The sequence below is a fragment of the Malus sylvestris genome, chromosome 7 (genome assembly GCF_916048215.2).
Source record: "Malus sylvestris chromosome 7, drMalSylv7.2, whole genome shotgun sequence".
NCBI classification, from domain to species: Eukaryota; Viridiplantae; Streptophyta; class Magnoliopsida; order Rosales; family Rosaceae; genus Malus; species Malus sylvestris.
The window spans coordinates 20,514,103-20,530,828 of NC_062266.1; the positions used below are offsets into that span (position 1 = coordinate 20,514,103).

At 37.2% G+C, this 16,726-nt stretch overlaps 3 protein-coding genes across 5 annotated transcripts; 1 reads left to right on the forward strand and 2 right to left on the reverse strand.

The window, feature by feature from the left end:
- The first annotated feature begins 225 nt into the window (after nucleotides 1-225).
- LOC126628647 (bifunctional protein FolD 4, chloroplastic-like) lies at nucleotides 226-2,923 on the forward strand. The gene is made up of 5 exons (XM_050298417.1): nucleotides 226-605; nucleotides 790-1,115; nucleotides 1,672-1,908; nucleotides 1,984-2,151; nucleotides 2,423-2,923. Exons 1-5 carry the CDS (start codon nucleotides 416-418, stop codon nucleotides 2,591-2,593), a joined length of 1,092 nt encoding a protein of 363 aa, XP_050154374.1. The 5' UTR covers nucleotides 226-415; the 3' UTR covers nucleotides 2,594-2,923.
- A 135-nt stretch (nucleotides 2,924-3,058) lies between these two features.
- LOC126628646 (putative threonine aspartase) lies at nucleotides 3,059-6,603 on the reverse strand. Of its 2 annotated transcripts, XM_050298414.1 has the most exons (11): nucleotides 6,388-6,603; nucleotides 6,162-6,212; nucleotides 5,458-5,578; nucleotides 5,258-5,342; nucleotides 4,974-5,055; nucleotides 4,634-4,763; nucleotides 4,361-4,500; nucleotides 4,101-4,264; nucleotides 3,714-3,837; nucleotides 3,509-3,613; nucleotides 3,059-3,367 (listed from the first exon to the last, which is right to left on the reverse strand). In XM_050298414.1, the coding sequence occupies exons 1-11, from the start codon at nucleotides 6,541-6,543 to the stop codon at nucleotides 3,275-3,277; spliced, it is 1,251 nt and encodes a 416-aa protein (XP_050154371.1). In that variant the 5' UTR covers nucleotides 6,544-6,603; the 3' UTR covers nucleotides 3,059-3,274. The 2 variants fall into 2 exon arrangements, with proteins under 2 accessions (XP_050154371.1, XP_050154373.1); XM_050298416.1 differs by lacking the exon at nucleotides 6,162-6,212.
- A 5,932-nt stretch (nucleotides 6,604-12,535) lies between these two features.
- On the reverse strand, nucleotides 12,536-16,094 carry LOC126630594 (phosphomannomutase-like). Of its 2 annotated transcripts, none has more exons than XM_050300722.1 (12): nucleotides 15,957-16,094; nucleotides 15,513-15,601; nucleotides 15,296-15,340; nucleotides 15,142-15,208; nucleotides 14,688-14,764; nucleotides 13,985-14,020; nucleotides 13,777-13,832; nucleotides 13,600-13,699; nucleotides 13,394-13,489; nucleotides 13,163-13,252; nucleotides 12,929-12,980; nucleotides 12,536-12,837 (listed from the first exon to the last, which is right to left on the reverse strand). In XM_050300722.1, exons 2-12 carry the CDS (start codon nucleotides 15,579-15,581, stop codon nucleotides 12,782-12,784), a joined length of 744 nt encoding a protein of 247 aa, XP_050156679.1. In that variant the 5' UTR covers nucleotides 15,582-15,601; nucleotides 15,957-16,094; the 3' UTR covers nucleotides 12,536-12,781. The 2 variants fall into 2 exon arrangements, with proteins under 2 accessions (XP_050156679.1, XP_050156678.1); XM_050300721.1 differs by lacking the exon at nucleotides 15,957-16,094 and adding an exon at nucleotides 15,708-15,950.
- Between the last annotated feature and the right edge of the window lie 632 nt (nucleotides 16,095-16,726).

Here is a 16,726-nt window from a genome sequence, read left to right on the forward strand (position 1 = left end):
TTCAAATTTATAAACGAGAATCGAACATAAAACCTTTTAATTACAAGTGAATAATTTGTTCATGCAATAGCATAATTTGTTCAATTTTTAGAATGGGATGTGATATTCATATTTTTTTTTAACTTCTCATACATTCTTTATTAATTAATAATTTTTTTATTTTTTTAATTTATTCGATCGATAGCTAAAATTAAAAAGTAAATATGTATAAGACGAAAAAAAGGGGGTGTGGGTGGACACCCCTTTCGAATTTCACCGCACTGTTTTCCTACTGTCACTGCTGGCCACTGAACCAGTGTCTCTCTCTCTCCGACACAGAGCTAAAACCCTAAAACCCCAAAAGGGTTTTTGAAGTTTGATCATAACCTACCGAAAACCCCTATATTCTTCTTCTCGTTGTCTGATAAAACATCAGATGGCTTCGATGGTATTCACGGACTGCTGCTCCACCACCACGCCTCGCCTCCTCCCCTTTCGGCGGAACCCCCTCTTCCACCGCAACCACGGCGCCGTTTTCCTTCGCCCCCTCATAAATCCTAGCTCCCCTAGACGCCTCTCCCTTCACTCCTCCTCCGCTTCTGCTTCGCCGTCTCCGTCGCCCACCGGTACGCCTCTCTTCCCTCTCGTACATAACAAATTAGAGTTCTGTTGAAAGAGTGTGATTAGCTGTTTGAGAGTGTTTTTGTTCTCTGACGCATTTCATCGAACATGTGGAGGGCTATGAATAAAACCTTGGCAGAATTCTAAAAGCAGTTTCTGTAATTTGTTTATTGAATTTCCATTTTACAGCTTCATTGGCCACTGAAGAATCGGCAAAAGTGATCGATGGGAAAGCCGTTGCGAAGCAAATCAGAGATGAGATCAATGCAGAAGTGTCGAAGATGAAGGATGCAATTGGCATTGTTCCGGGTTTGGCAGTTATTCTTGTTGGGGACAGGAAGGACTCTGCCACTTATGTGCGCAACAAGAAGAAAGCTTGTGAGTCCGTGGGGATTAATTCTTTTGAAGTGCGCTTGCCCGAGGGTTCCCCGGAACAAGAAGTGCTCAACTCCATTGCGGGATTCAATGATGATCCTTCAGTTCATGGCATCCTTGTGCAGCTACCCCTGCCTTGTGTATGCTTCTAAATTCCAATTTTGCTTTCCCTTTGTGAAATCATGTTTCAATCATAATATAAATAACAAGTTATTCAAATGTTTTAAAGTTCAGTCACTAATTTTACATAATTTCAAGCTCTTTAGTATATTCAATTTCGTCAATATCCTCGTTTCGAAAATAGAGAACTGCTGGTCATGGAGGTTGGTGTTTTAGTTTCGTGAGAATGATTGACTCTGTTGACTGTTGTCGATGGAACTCTAGGTTGTTTTGCTTTGTGGCTTCAGGGCCTATTCATTTTAATATTTCTTGGGGATTTCATCATATACATGTTTTGTGTACTTAGCTATGAAATGAATTAGATAAGGACATGTTGGTTCCCCATTGATTTACCTCCCTTCTGCCCTCATTTTGTCATTAAAACATGAGTCATATGGGATGTATGTGGAGTTCTGTATAACTTTTCACGACCATGGAAATGTAGATGAATTTGCAAACTTATTATAACTGCATTTGTTCCATCATGTTTTGCGATTGACTAACCGGTCTAATTGTTTTTCATGTGTATGTTTCCAGCATATGAATGAGCAAAACATCTTAAATGCTGTTAGCATTGAGAAGGACGTGGATGGGTTTCACCCGCTAAATATTGGCCGTCTTGCCATGCGTGGTAGGGACCCCTTGTTTGTTCCTTGCACGCCAAAAGGATGCATAGAGTTGTTGCATAGATATGGCATCCCTATCAAGGGAAAGAGAGCTGTTGTAATTGGCCGGAGCAATATTGTTGGGATGCCAGCTGCTTTATTGTTGCAGGTGACATTTCAGTTGACTTAGTTATAAGTTATTTGTTTCGCTTCTTGAGCTAACGTAATATGCATGTGCTGGTAGAGGGAAGATGCTACAATCAGTATAGTCCATTCCCGAACCAAGAATCCTGAGGAGATCACAAGACAAGCGGATATTATAATCTCTGCCGTGGGGCAACCAAATATGGTGAGGGGCAGCTGGATCAAACCCGGTGCAGTAATTATTGATGTCGGAATCAATCCAGTTGAGGTGAGGAATGCTTTGTTGATACTCCCTTCTATCGTGCATTGACAATTAGTCCTTAAGTACATCTCTCCCTTTCTCTACTTCAACTTTGTTAAATTTGTTGTTGATTTTCCTCAAGATTTGTGAACGAAATGAAGCACTGACTTTGTTATTAGAGAATTTTCAATATCCGTGTTCTGAAAAATTGAGATGAGATGATTCGGTCATGCCATGTTGATGTTTGTCTCTGATTCAAGGTAGTAGGTTTTGAGTTCATTGTGTGCATTTTTTACAGGATGAAAAGAGTCCTCGAGGTTATCGGCTGGTTGGAGATGTGTGTTACGAGGAGGCCAGCCAGATTGCTTCAGCAATTACTCCAGTTCCCGGGGGAGTGGGTCCAATGACAATAGCAATGCTTCTCTCTAATACTCTCGTATCAGCAAAAAGAATACACAGCTTCCAGTAAGATGTTCAGAATTACTGTTGTGAGTCCAATTCAGTTGGAGAAGCCATCTTAACCTAGATCCAAGCAACTGTTGTTTTTATATCGGGAGAACGTTTCCTTTGTGCGCTTATCGGTTGTGAGAGCTGGTTTTTCAGTTTCCCAGTCAAACGAGCGAAGGCTTCTTGGCCGGGACGTAATAATGTATTTAGGTTAGGAGGTTTGTGTAAGACTGGGAACTGCTGTGTGTCATACGATAAAAATCCTGTTAAGGCATCCTCTCTACGCATTAGTAGAGATGAGGTTTGCAGACTGAATGTAATGAGTGCAATCTTATTAGCTTTCGAGTCTAAATCTTTGCAAGTGCCGCATTCAACGAAGTATAGCTGAGTTTGTTATGTGCAAGTGCAATTTCATCGAATTGGCGACGGGCGAGGTGAAACCTAATATGTTGTTTATCAAATGTTTACATGCACCTGCTGGGACAAGTTACGGAAGAGCGTACTTTTCTTTTTCTTTTGGTACAAGGAAAACCTCACATTAGAGAAAATTGCTAACATCCAAATGTAGTTTTCGCAATGAAATAAGGAATAACCAACACCAACGGAAAAATTTAGAATACAGCTAGTAACCATTTGCGACCAATGATCTTCTAAATCGAAGCTCACTGCATAGGTGGGTAAAAACACAACCGCAGGTTTGCAGTCACGACAGCTTTCCACCCGAAAGATCAATTCGTGCTTCAAAATGGTCCACTCCAGTTTTGCTTTGCAATTTTGTACTCCTAAGAATTGAAACCTGAAAGATGGGAAATAAATTTAGTCAAAAATTTCGGATTGGATCCCCAGTTCACCACAATCTTTGCTAGAAGTCAGATCTGGAAGGCAGAAGATGAAGCCAGTTAATGATAAAACGATCACAAAAGACTACGAAACATGCCTTGGGCCGCTCCATAGCGCTCCCAAAATATCCTATTCCAAAGGATAAAGACGTGTAAGCAGCTGCAATCTCTACAGCTTTCAACTTTGGAGAACTTCCTGCAACCTAAAAAAGCAACATATGAACATACACTTCCAGACAAATAAAACAAAACAAAAATTCATTCAGACAACTAACACGAAAAAGGTTCTAGCTTGGAACTCACCAGTATAGGAGCATCAGCTTGCACAAGTAGAATTCCGGCACTTCTATCAGTACAATTGTTATTACTCTCTTGAACAACAGAACGTAAAACTTTCATGCAAGCAGAGGCAGGGCCTGCCTGTGAACTAACCAATGAATATGACTGTCAAGTTCACATAATGGTGTATAAACTACGCAATTGAATAGGGATTGTAGGTCAGCCAACTCTACAGTTCTAATTATAACTTTGAAGAATCAGGATCGCTTCAAACGTTGGTCACTTCAATGTGCATTGAAGCAGGCTTGTTGGTGTGTGCGTCAGTGAGTGAGAGGAGGCAGCTATCTTCAATTTCAACATTCACGTCAAGGGTAACATCTAAGAAAAAATTATATAGTAATAAGGACATACACTGACAAAGAGACGCAGGACTCACGAGCTGCAAATCCTTTCATTAGATATTCTCCAGCACCACTTACACAACAGCCAACTATACATGGAGCCCCAAAAACACCTTTGGAGGATGCCCAACAGCCTGCACCGTGCATAGCTGCTAATCCCACACGCCCACCAACCTGTATTTTTTTCATACAAAAAACCTGTTAGATTTTCATTCACTAGTCACTCCAAAGAGATGACAAAGAGTGCAAATTCTTATAACCATCTGTCACCTTCAGTGCAATTCCCCCACTTGAGGCGCCAGATGCTATTTGTCCTTCAGCATCCACACAAATAACTCCAACAGTATCCATGATGCAATCCTCTTCAGCTCCATTATGCTTCAAATAATCGCATGGTTGAGCTTCTGATTCTAAACACAGATACAAAGATAGTGTTGATACTCGGAAATTAGGAAATGTAGATGGGTAAGTTGCACTATCAGCTTTGAAAGGAGAGGAACAGATTTTTTATTTATTTTTTAATAGCAAAAAGCAATGAAATACCTGACATTCCAGCAGTCTCTTGAGGACTACAAGAAAGTCTAGAATCAGAATTTTCTGTCTTTGCTTTTGCATCATCAACCATTGCTTTGTACTTTCTCCATTGTGATTTTGCTCTTTCTGTCACCAGCCACTGTTTTGAAATACATAAGATTTATTCATCTTTTATAAGAATAAATTCACAGTAGAACTTTAGAGCCACTAAATGGAAAATTAGATATGTATCTTTCGCGTTGTTTATTTCACGGAGAACATAAGCATATAAAAAATAAAGATTAGTGATTGAGATGAAAATGATTTAAAGGTTTAAAACATCATGGTAATAAAAACTAAAATATATTACCTCATCATCAGCTCTGGTACTTGCTGCCAAAACAAGGCCCTTGGACTTTGCCCATGCACGGGCACCTTCACCAACCAGGAAGCTACACAATGACACATTTGCTCCATTATTAAAGGAAAAGAAAATAAGGGAAAAAGAAATAAGAACAGGAGGATCAGAAAAAAATGCTATTACAGTTTACAAATATTGAAGGAATGAAATAATAAAAAGAAAATATTGCTGAGCTGAACACAATGATTAGAATGAAAGCTATAACTGTATGATTAAGAGAGATGAATTAGTACGTGGGAGGTATTCGGCCCAACAGAGGGGATCCCATCATTTGCTCCTTGGCCAATAAAGCAGCGACCTGGATGGGGTTTCTGACACCTGGTCTACAACATCCGCAAGGGGATATTCAGTGATGCAAGGGACAACGTATAGTATAAATCAGTATGGAAACGGTAATATGCAAGCAGAATCAGATAAACAAAGCATCTTAAACCTGGAATTGCTCCAACAGCTCCAAATACTCCAGAATTTCCGTCCATCATACTGGCATCGCATTCTACACGACCATCTTCAGTCAAATTGGAGCCTCTGCCTGCATTCGTGCTTGGATCATCCTTTAAGACAATAATGTGATTAAAAACACAATCAATAAACAATACATTATATAGTAGGGATTGAAGAGTGCTCTTGCAGAAAGGAAAGAAACATCTACTGACAACCTCTTCGTAATTGCATATAAAGCAAATAAGAGGCACAATTTTAATCTTCTTTTGAACCTGAATCTTCTCTACTAAGTTGTTCTACATACACATTGGTGCTTTCGTGAAGCACTCTGTCCTAGCTACTTGAACTTAATTCAACTGAATTCTCCAAACAATCTATGTGACTCCAAAAGTACGCGTCAAAGTACCAAAGTTAAACCAGTTGAACCACGATTTTATACAAAACATGAGCTAAAATCCTCCGTAAATTTCCACGGATAACTCCTTCCACACGCACACATAGCCATTGCACTTGCACAAGAGAAGAAACGAATTTTAAATATCACAAATACTAGATACAGACATGCATTCCCATGGCTAACATTTCGAATACACAGACAGCGCCATATTACGAATTTCTGCTTCCCAATATACAGTCTTCTAAGAATACACACACACACACACACACACACGCACACACACAGAGAAAATGTACCTCTAAAACCTGAATAGCTGCAGTAACAGCATCTATGCATCTACCAGAACCCTGGAGCAAGAATAACAAACAAAACAAAAACATTCAAATTACAAAAATGCCACTACCAATTTTTTCAAGTTTCAATCTTTCCTTCTCTAATCACCCTCAGGCTTTCTGGGGATCCAAACAGTAGCTGGAACGACACAAATAAGAAAAAGAAAAACGGTGCGTGAGAGAGAGGAACCTTGCGGAGGATTGAACCGGCGGCTAGACAAGCGCGTTTGACGGCGGACTTGAGGGCTTTCTCGTTAGATGGCGCGTGGTATCCAGCGCCGACGTGAACCGCCACGAAGAACGTGGCGTTTTCGTCTTCTTCTTGCATTTGGTTCGCGGCAGCCATGGACTGGACTGGCTGATGGACCTAAACACTGCGTTTTAGTGTCTCAACTGATTACTTCGGTTTCTTATGGCTTACTTTTATTAAAAAAACTAACCAAAAACCCTAAAATACTTTCATTTAATTACCAGGATATGCGGCAATTTAGTGCTATGGATCTTATCTTAGGTTTGATTTTCTCCAATGACGAATTTAAATCACATTATTGTTAGCTCATTATGAGGTTAAGTTCACCATCATCCCCTTAGATTTGTACATTTTCAATTGTTTCATACTTCAATTTCAAAGAAAAAAAAAACATCATGATTATCAAGTTACGAGACAAAAGTATAAAATTAAAATTATCCTCACATTAAAGAAGACAAATAAAAAAAAAGAAAAACTAATGAAAATGGTTTGAAAACTTTGAGTTTTAACTATAATGACAAAATAAAGGGTAAAGTGAATAGCATCATGATTGATTTTTTAGTGTAAAAATATAATTTTTCGTTAAAGTAAACAGTACCGAAAGCTTTTGATTAAAGTTCTCATAAAAAAAACACACGCATCAATAAGTGGTCCAGGAAAAAGCAGAAGGCACCAGAAAAAATTTCACATCTAAATACAGTTCGTAGAAACGTCCAAAACAGTGCAATTCAGAAACAGTTCATATTTTCAAGGGAGTTTTAACGAAACACTTCCGGTACTATTCACTTTTAACGAAAATGACATTTTTACTCTAAAAAGTCACTCCTATTACTATTCACTTACAACACATTTTTGTCATTTTAATTAAAACTCAAAGTTTTCAAGTATTTTTCATTAGTTTTCCTTATTTTCAATAGCAATGACAGCAGAAAAGAAAAAGAAGATAATTTATAAATAATTGTACATCACTTTTGAAAGGTTTCCTTGTAACGTAGCACCTCATTCGTGTATATAAAAAGGGTTTTCCTTCATTGTAAACACACGTTATACAACTCAAGCTCACAAGCAAAGAAACACAAAGCCTTCCTAACATTCTTTCCATCCTTGTAAACATCTTTTGTACATCAATAAAGGAGCAAGTGTACATATTCAAGCAATTCTTCAGTCTAAAGGAAATTTTCTTTCTTTCTTTTAGTGTGTTCATTGAATTAGACTTCAAGTCCAAAGTAAGGAAACACTATTTTAGTTATATTATTAGCTTGCTAAACTAATGATAATACTTTGTTCAAGCACTCTGTTATAATTGAATGTTTGTTATACAAATAACTGAACATTAACTATGATATCTCTGAGTTCAGACTTTGTAATCTTATACCAGTATTATGAATGGGCGTCATGTTGAAACATGTTGAGTTCCATGTGCAAAGGTTTATGTCTAGTTGTTGTAATGGTTACTCGGCCATTTAACTAGGTCTCTGCTCTCGAATTTGGTATCAGAGCCTAGTTTTGATCTAGGGGCTTGTGGGCCCATCCTAATGATGAACATATGTTTCAACTATTTTGTAAGTATCATCTAATGGTAGCGTTAATGGTTTAAGTTTAGTAGTTTCTCGTAATGACCATTATAACAACTAAGTATAAAACATTGCACATAGAACTTGACATGTTTAGCATGATGGTCACTCAAAATGCAGTTATAAGCCCACAAAGGCTTAACTCAGAGATACTGAGAATTCAAAGGTACCATAGCTAATGTCCAGTTGTTTGTATGGCAAATATTCAACTATAGCAAAGTGCTTGAACAAAGTATGATTGTTAGTTTAACAAGCTAATTGTCACAACCCGATCCCTACATATGTCCAAGATCGACACGTGACGTCACCAAATACATGTTCTTCTATCATCCCGCCTCCGGAATACAACCATACACACTCTCACGATCCAATTGCGTAGCAATTTTTCGTATACATTATGTCTGCATCTAACCTCCTTGTTAGACTGCCTACATATCCTAAACAGGGATCAAGCCATTCGTAGTTCATCATTCACTACACTCGAATATTCATCATATAAACCATTATGTCTCAACATAATACCACGATTCAGGGCATCCAGCACCTCAAGGAACATTCGACAAAGCACAATAATATTCTCTAGTCACAATGGTCAACGAGTCTAATCATAATTACAACAATCATAACCAACATCATTCCAAAATCACATCAATCAATAATGCATACCATACACTGAAATACAGGGCTAGAGCAACACAGTTTGGCCGAATCCTACATCTCTGAAACTAAAATCAAATCCAAGAAACCAACAAGTCAAATGATGCGATTTCGGACCACTCAATGAAATCCATCAACAATAGGTTCCAAACCACTCAACGGAACCAAAACACCAAGTGGGATTCCAGACCACTCAACGGAATCCAAACCAGGGTAAAATTCCGGACCACTCAACAAAATCACGAAGTAGAAAGGATTTCGAACCTCTTAACGGAATCTGAGTGGATACGATTCCGGACCACTCAACGGAATCCCAGAGTACAATGAATATTGAACCACTCAATGAAATCCAAGCTGGATACGATTCCGGACCACTCAACGAAATTATGGATCACGAGGAATTCCGGACCACTCAACGTAATCCAGACGGAGCAAGGAACCGGACCACTCAACGGAACCCCAACGGAAACCCAGTTCCGAATCACTTAACGGAATCGAGCGGAAGTCCAAGGAATATAGCAACACTCAAAGAAGAAGACTTGAAACAAGTACTCAAAATACAAAAGCTCAACGAAGCAAGAAATGGAACAAAGCACAAGGTAAACAATTAGAACGGGTCAACGAAATGAGAAATGAAATAATGATATGATATGTGAAACAAGTCTCGAAGCAACAACCCCATGACAATGGGTTCCACTACTAGCCCTCGTATTTCATCACATCATGCCAAACATACAAATCAACCACACTATACAACAAGTTCAATACACAAGTCAAATCACATAAAATAAACAAGCATAACACAATGTGATGCCATTAGTACGTGAATCGAGGTCCACATCAATCGAGGAATACATGTCATCATGATGAGCCTAACAAGCTCCATGGAATCTCAACAACACTCTAAGATCAGCAACACGCTAGAAGAACTTAGGTTAGTTAACTATAAAGCCAACTGTCGAATAAGGTCAGGAGTGGGGTCCATAACCCTAGAAATCCAAACCAGAAGATCCACCTATCAGATTTATGATCCGTAACTTCCCAAAAGTCTCACTACTTTTATAGAACAATATACTAAAATTTCATTACGATCCATTGGTTGGATCTCCGCCAATCACTAAGATTAAGTGGCGATCAACATTTGATTTTACAAACTTAGAAATCTAATTCGGGAAGATCCATAAGTTCCTATTGTCAAATATTACGTATTAAAGTTCTATGTCAATCCAACGGTCGGATTGTCAATTCATATTATTATCAAGTGACGGCCAACTAAGTGGTCAACTGTGAAACTATATTAAAACATCGGGATTTCACTAAATGGATGTCAAATATGGAATCGGGGAATCAAATTTAGCCTAGAATGGGTAGGTCGGATCTCGGCCCCTGCGTCTCTGCCATGCGTCACCGCAAGCGGAAACCGGCCGCCCCAACGTGCCGGAAAAATTCATCTACTCTAAAAAGTATCAAATTTTACAAAAATGTAGATCTTAGCAATGAGAACAACTTTCATACATGGGCCGATGTCCAATTCGGTCGAGAAACACTTGAAAACCTCCTTGATCAGTCGAAACCTTAGAAATTGGGTGCAGTTCAATTTGACGTCAAACCCAACTCTGCTATCTCCAATGTAGATTGGGCTTTGTTCCTGGACTCCAAATACACCTGAGGGTGGTGATGGTTGATGGAAAACCCTTCGGAAATGGGCGGATCGTCGCCTTACACCTATCGAATTCCTTGGTTCGATTTCCACGAATTGGAGCCAAATTAGATCGGGTTTTTTGTGGAAATGAAAGAGGGGAGGTCGGGTAGGTGTTTGGTCGGGGTAGAAGGTCATAAATTGCCAAAAAATGGATGGAAAACCATCGAGAAAAGTCACTGGAATAGGGTCGGGTCGCAGGTGTAACAGGTTAGGGTGATTCCATGTTTCTCGCCTCTCTCCTCTCTCCCTTCCCCTCCTTTCTTCTCTCCCCCATTGATCACTTCTCTTTCCTCTCTCTTCCTCCCTTTTCTAATTGGCCGCATCCTCTTTTTCTCTCATTTCCTTTCCATCATAGCCACACACGTGGCTTCACAGATCTTTGCTCCAGAAAATTTGGAGCCTTCTAGATAATGGTCAAATGACCATTTCACCATTTCCTTTGCTCATTTATAACTTCTTCGTTATAATAACTTCTTCGTTATAATTCCAAATTATATTATGTTTGCACCCACTCGTTTGTATCGACGAGTACTATCCAAATATGTAAAGAAATCTGAAAAATCATGAAAGGATCAAATACGTCTACAAAGAATTCCGTTTAATACAATAGGGGCAATGTATACGCTGTAAATATGAGAGTGTCAAAACTACGATTATGAATACGAAATATGAGATACGTAATTTTAAATAGTGGAATCTTGGGACGGGATTTCACACTAATAATATAACTACAATATCGTTTCCTATTTTGGATTAGAAGTCTAATTAACGAACACACCCAAAAAAAAAAAGCTTACTTAAGGCTAGAGAATTGCTTGGATATGTACATTTGCCTTTTTATTGCTACAAAAAATGATTACAAATGAAGTTTACAAGGATGGAAAGAATGCTAGGAAGGCTCTGTGTTTCCCTGCTTGTGAGTTGAGTTGTGTTCCGCGTGTTTATAATGAAGGAAAGCTCTTCTTATATACATCAACGAGGGTGCTATGTTACAAAAAAACTTTTGCAAAATATCTTCTTTTTATTTGGTGCTGTCACTATTTCTAAAAAAAATGGATGTTTTTAAATTGCACTTTTTCTTCTTCTTGTGCCTTCTGTTTTTTCATGGGCCGCTTATTGTTGCATGTTCTTTTTTTTATTTGTCTTTTTAGACCACTTTTTTTAGTGTGGGAAAAATTTTAACTTTATACTTCTGTTTGGTAATTTGATAATTCTAATGGTATTTTGAAAATTATAAAAATTTCATGTCTTGATAATTAAATGTAAGTTTTTTAGGGTATTTGGTCTGTTTTCCCAAGTTTTTATTGCACTTTATTTTTTTTATTCAAAGTATATTTTAATTAATTTGATTTACATAATTAGAGGAAGATTCGATCTAAAGTAAGTATAGTATTTTAGTCGTTTCGATGTGCCTCATTGTGGCACTTATTTTAATATTTTTCTAGGTAATAGAAATTTGTTACAAAAGGATATGAGGAAGGTGAAGCACAAAATCTCAATGGATACACATACGTTCTTAACCACTTGAGTTATAAATTTTTTGTTAAAATTTATGCTTGACATGTTACAATGTTGGTACCGTTTGTATTGTTAGTCCAACTTCAAATTTTCCCACAAATCAGAAATAAATTCAAGCTCCAAATTGTCTCTGCATCAACACCTATATAGGCTCCCTCCTGATAATCTAAGTGTATTTATTGAAACCCATATTACTAATATATTTTAAATTAAAGGGAAGGGGAGGATTTAGACCCAACAATATTACTAATCTAAATCTAGATTAAGGACTTTGACTAAAAAAAAATCTAGATTAAGGGCAATGGGTATGGTTTGAACCCAACACGCAATGAATTGAAGAGAAATGCCTAATTACTAAGACAATCGTATGTAAGTTAAACTAGTAATGTGCAATGTATAACTTTAACTTGAATGTCACTTAGTTCTCTTTACTTGTAAGTAAAAGGTCTTAGGTTCGATTCTCGCTAAATGCGAATTTGAACCACAATATTGCTAGCTCATTGTGAGGTTGCCCACCTCCCTCCCCTTTAGTATAGATAATATCGTTTGTTCAAAAAGAAAAAAAAACTATAAATTGAATAATTTAATAACTTGTTGCTCCACCAACTATTATAGAACACAAGTAGCAGAAGCAATGTGAATAGGAAGTGAAGGATGCCTTTCAGTATATAAATTTATATTTGTAGGAATCAGTGTGATTACAAAAAATACAATGCGAATATGAAATTTCTCAACCAAGACATTTGCGTCTATAAATAGTGTTACAAATTACAGATTTCTGCTTAGCATTTATTCTCAAATCTAGAATTACAAATGGAATTTAACTTTTCTTTCTTGTTCGAAAAATGGCATATAACCAGAAATTCATGGGGATGGTTCGAACTCAAGGGTTCAGGAAGAGAGCAGTGCACTGCTTGATTGTATCTTCAGGGTTCGTAACTGCAAAAGGGTCGAGCATCAGATATACATATTCCATAAATATGTCCGAAATATGGCCATAAGTAACTTTAAACCTGAGACGACGGCTTACCTGTATGACCTACGGTTCTTTCAGATTCATAGATTTCATGGTCATTTCCTCCCTGCGGAAAACAATATTCACAAGTCTTAGGGCCCGAATATGAGAAGGTTAAAATGTAAAACAGAAAACTTAATCGAATACAATAAACGTAAAACATAAAACATGAACAGACTACTACTCATGAATTCATAGAAAAGGAAATTGTAGGAAGAAGAGGGTTAAGCCATCAAATTATGGACAAACCTTGTAAGTTTTGTCACCAAAGAAATGGATTTCTTGAAAATCATCTAGGTATCTCAAGCAGTATGTCTTGTCCCAACCTTGCGGGAAAACCTGGTTCAAGCAGTGTAAACCATCAGCGTTCAATTTCAAAAGTCCTAGTCACTTTTACTCGACTATTCCAAGAATGGGCAGGCAAAAAGTAAATAAATGTAATAAGCATTAAAGCAAATATGAGTATCAACTATCGCTTACATCAAAGCTTATCTGCCCTCCTATGGAAAACATCAAGTTAAGGTGACCAAACTTTTCACGGAGGACAGAAACCATTTTTGGGCGTATGTTCTGAACCTGCAAATGAAATTTCGTCTTTCAATTTATACACAAGCAAAAAAGAAAATTGATATCATTTATAATAAATATAAACTCACAATTTAATTTTATGGTGTAAGGTATCTAACCTTGTCATATCTTTCAAATTCATCCCTTTCTTCTTGGCTACAGTTTCGCCCAATTGGTGATACATTAAGCATCCCACTCCGGAACTCTATAAATGTGCCCCTGCAGTTCAGTTAAAATGAAAGTATAAGTTTACAGTCAATAGCTTAAGATTTAACAAAGGCTTCCACTCCACTAACCTCTTTATCGGTATGTCCAAGTCTGCGATATAATGAAGCGTAAAATTGATAAATTCCTGCACAATTGTATGCCAATCATCTCAGATCAATCTCAAGAACAACGTAATTAAGTTTCTGGGTGCTTTGTGTATGTTTAGCTTAACTGCCTAAGATATCTTCCAAATAAGGAATTTGAGAGTCATAGCATACAACAGAGCATGGGCTTTACCTTGAGTTTGTCTTCTCCAAGATATGTCTTCAAGCTCTACAGAATAAAAACACAAAATGCATCAGTTTGGAGTTATTATTGAAAGAAATAAATGTACGCAGGAAAAAAGGACAAGAAATGCAACTCTGTCACAAATCCTATCAGAAACAAATGATGGCTATTGGGCACCTACACTATGACCCAGAAAAAGCAATTTTAACTCAGGTAGTGTGTTCAAGACGTTCGAACTGTAATAGAGGACAATGAGGTGAAACATTTATATGGCTCAGAAGAAATCTAAGGGCAGAGAACTACTTCGTTCTAAGATGAAAGTACTTTCTTTAGCCACAAATAATTTCTTAAAAAAATAAAAGAAGAACGATCCCCCTAAAAGATACCACAAAACAAGATTGTAACATGGAAATATTTATCTTGATTATCCAGTTTTTCATTGTTCTTCAGGAAAAGATTTATATCTTTACTGATATATATACCTTGCTCAAATTCTGGGTATCAGATCATTAGAAATTTAGCTTCGCTTATTATTTCAGCCAAACACTAGGCCAGAAAAGGAACATAAATTTACTCGCACAGAACATCACTTTGACATAATTAATTCAAACATCACTTTCACACAATCGATTCAAACCTAACTTTTAGTCAGGACACTATGACATTTTGAATGTGAAAACTTGTTTCATTATCACGCTAAGCTGTATAATACCTGGGTGCCAATCAGCGTCCTATCTTTGTGAGCAACAAGACCATTCTCAGTAAATACATAATCATAGTCATCAATAACTGCAAAGACAAAGACACATTTAATAAGCATGGTCAAGAAAAGATTTTAAAAAATAGTAAAATAGACAGCTATAAATGTGTCCACAATGTCCCCTTGAGAACTAACATTGGAGGATAAGAGTTGGAAGGAAAAGGAACAAGGTGCCAACCAAGCATATTGTGGTACTTAGACAATCTAAACGGCCTATAACAGATCAACAAAACAGTTTCAATTGCATCCTAGGAACAAATATTAATTAACGATATATACGATCAGTAAATATCCAAACTTGAGCTCCAACAACTGAAGCTTGGAATTGATGTGTCATCTGCAGAATTAAATGTTCAATACATTTCGAGTTTAATTTTTATACTATCTACAAGGAAAAAGTATACGCCTGTTTTGCCAAGCTGCTCCGTTATCTTTGTAAGGTCAGATCCTCCCACAATGCCTACTGTAACAACCTGCACTTCAGTAAGGCAATTGATCATTCACAAGAAACTAACAAACCATCCTCAATACAGATGTACACTTTTGGGCTGATGGGTTACCTTCCTAAGTTCTCTCATACACTCCAACATTTCTGGAGTAACAAACTGGGATTCAAGCGAAACACATTCAATCAGAAAATTTTATGCACATAGGCCGATTAAGAAATCTAAAACATCTTGTCCTTCAAATCGGTAACCCATATGATCAACTAGTCCATAATCTAACTGAAAAATAAACAGTGATTTAAGAGGAAAAGTATAAATCAGAGATTCAAACCTTTCTTGGAGCTGTGAGAGTATCATCAACATCAAACAAGGCAATCACACCAGGCCTCCTAACAGCCATTTACACTCAATCTAGTTTTCCTGCAAACAATCACACAATAACACAATGCTCATTTAACAATTTAATCTCCTGAATTTCTGTGACCTGAAGTAAATCCAGAAAGCAAACAGCAAAAACAGAGATTACCCAGATGTTAAAAAGGATTAAGATCCAAAACCCAATAATTATTTACTTAAAAGTGCAATAATTAAAAAAAAAAAATTTGACTGGATGGCCGAGATTGTATGCAACAGAACCAAAAGGTGATTAGGGACTGAAAATGGGGTCAAAATTATGTGCACCCAAGAAAGAAGAAAACTTCAAGATCTAAGGGCAATGAGGTTTTCAGATGAAGAGCACTAATCAACGGAAAATGGCAAAAGAAAAGTAAATTACCAAATGAGAAGAAAACGGAAAAAGAGGAAGATTACTTCTATAGTTGAGTCAAATTTTGTGGCAGCAGTAGATTTGACATTTTAGACCCAAACGCCAAACTTGTAAACCCAACTCAATTCACCTTTTAAAATTAACAGTTGGGTGGACTGATTAACTAATCATATGTAGTTAACGAATGGATTCGTTAATTATTTGTTAAAATAATGGGTCATTTGGGGTCTACCTACAAAACCTGTTACCACCGTTAATGAATTGGGTTTAGATAATTTATTAGCTTAACGGGTTGGATTTAGATAACCTATTAGCTTAATGGGTTGAGTTTGTGTGTCCTGTTAGTTTAACGAGTTAGGTTGAAACTGATTCAAACCTAATAAAATCGACCCGTTTACAGGTCTACTTGCAAATGATACGTTTCAAGTTCAACTTACATAGATGTGTTGAGGTCAACACCTAATAAGCGACTAACTTATTGTGTGGCCCTCAATCCTTCATCCCCTTAATGATAAATACAATCATATCAAAATATTTCGCTTCAGTTGTCACTAACATTATGGTTTTATCACTTATTATAAGCTAGTAGCCTTAAATCATAAGTTTAATACTCATAAAGAATGACTCGGCAAATTTGATATCAAATTATTAATCGTGTGATTTAACTTAGTAGAAAACTTTTGTAGGAGTTGTATTTTGTATTTATACTTAGACATAACGTTTCCCCAACCTTATGGTTGTGTGGAGTAACGGTAGGTCGTGGATCTAGTGATGCGTGC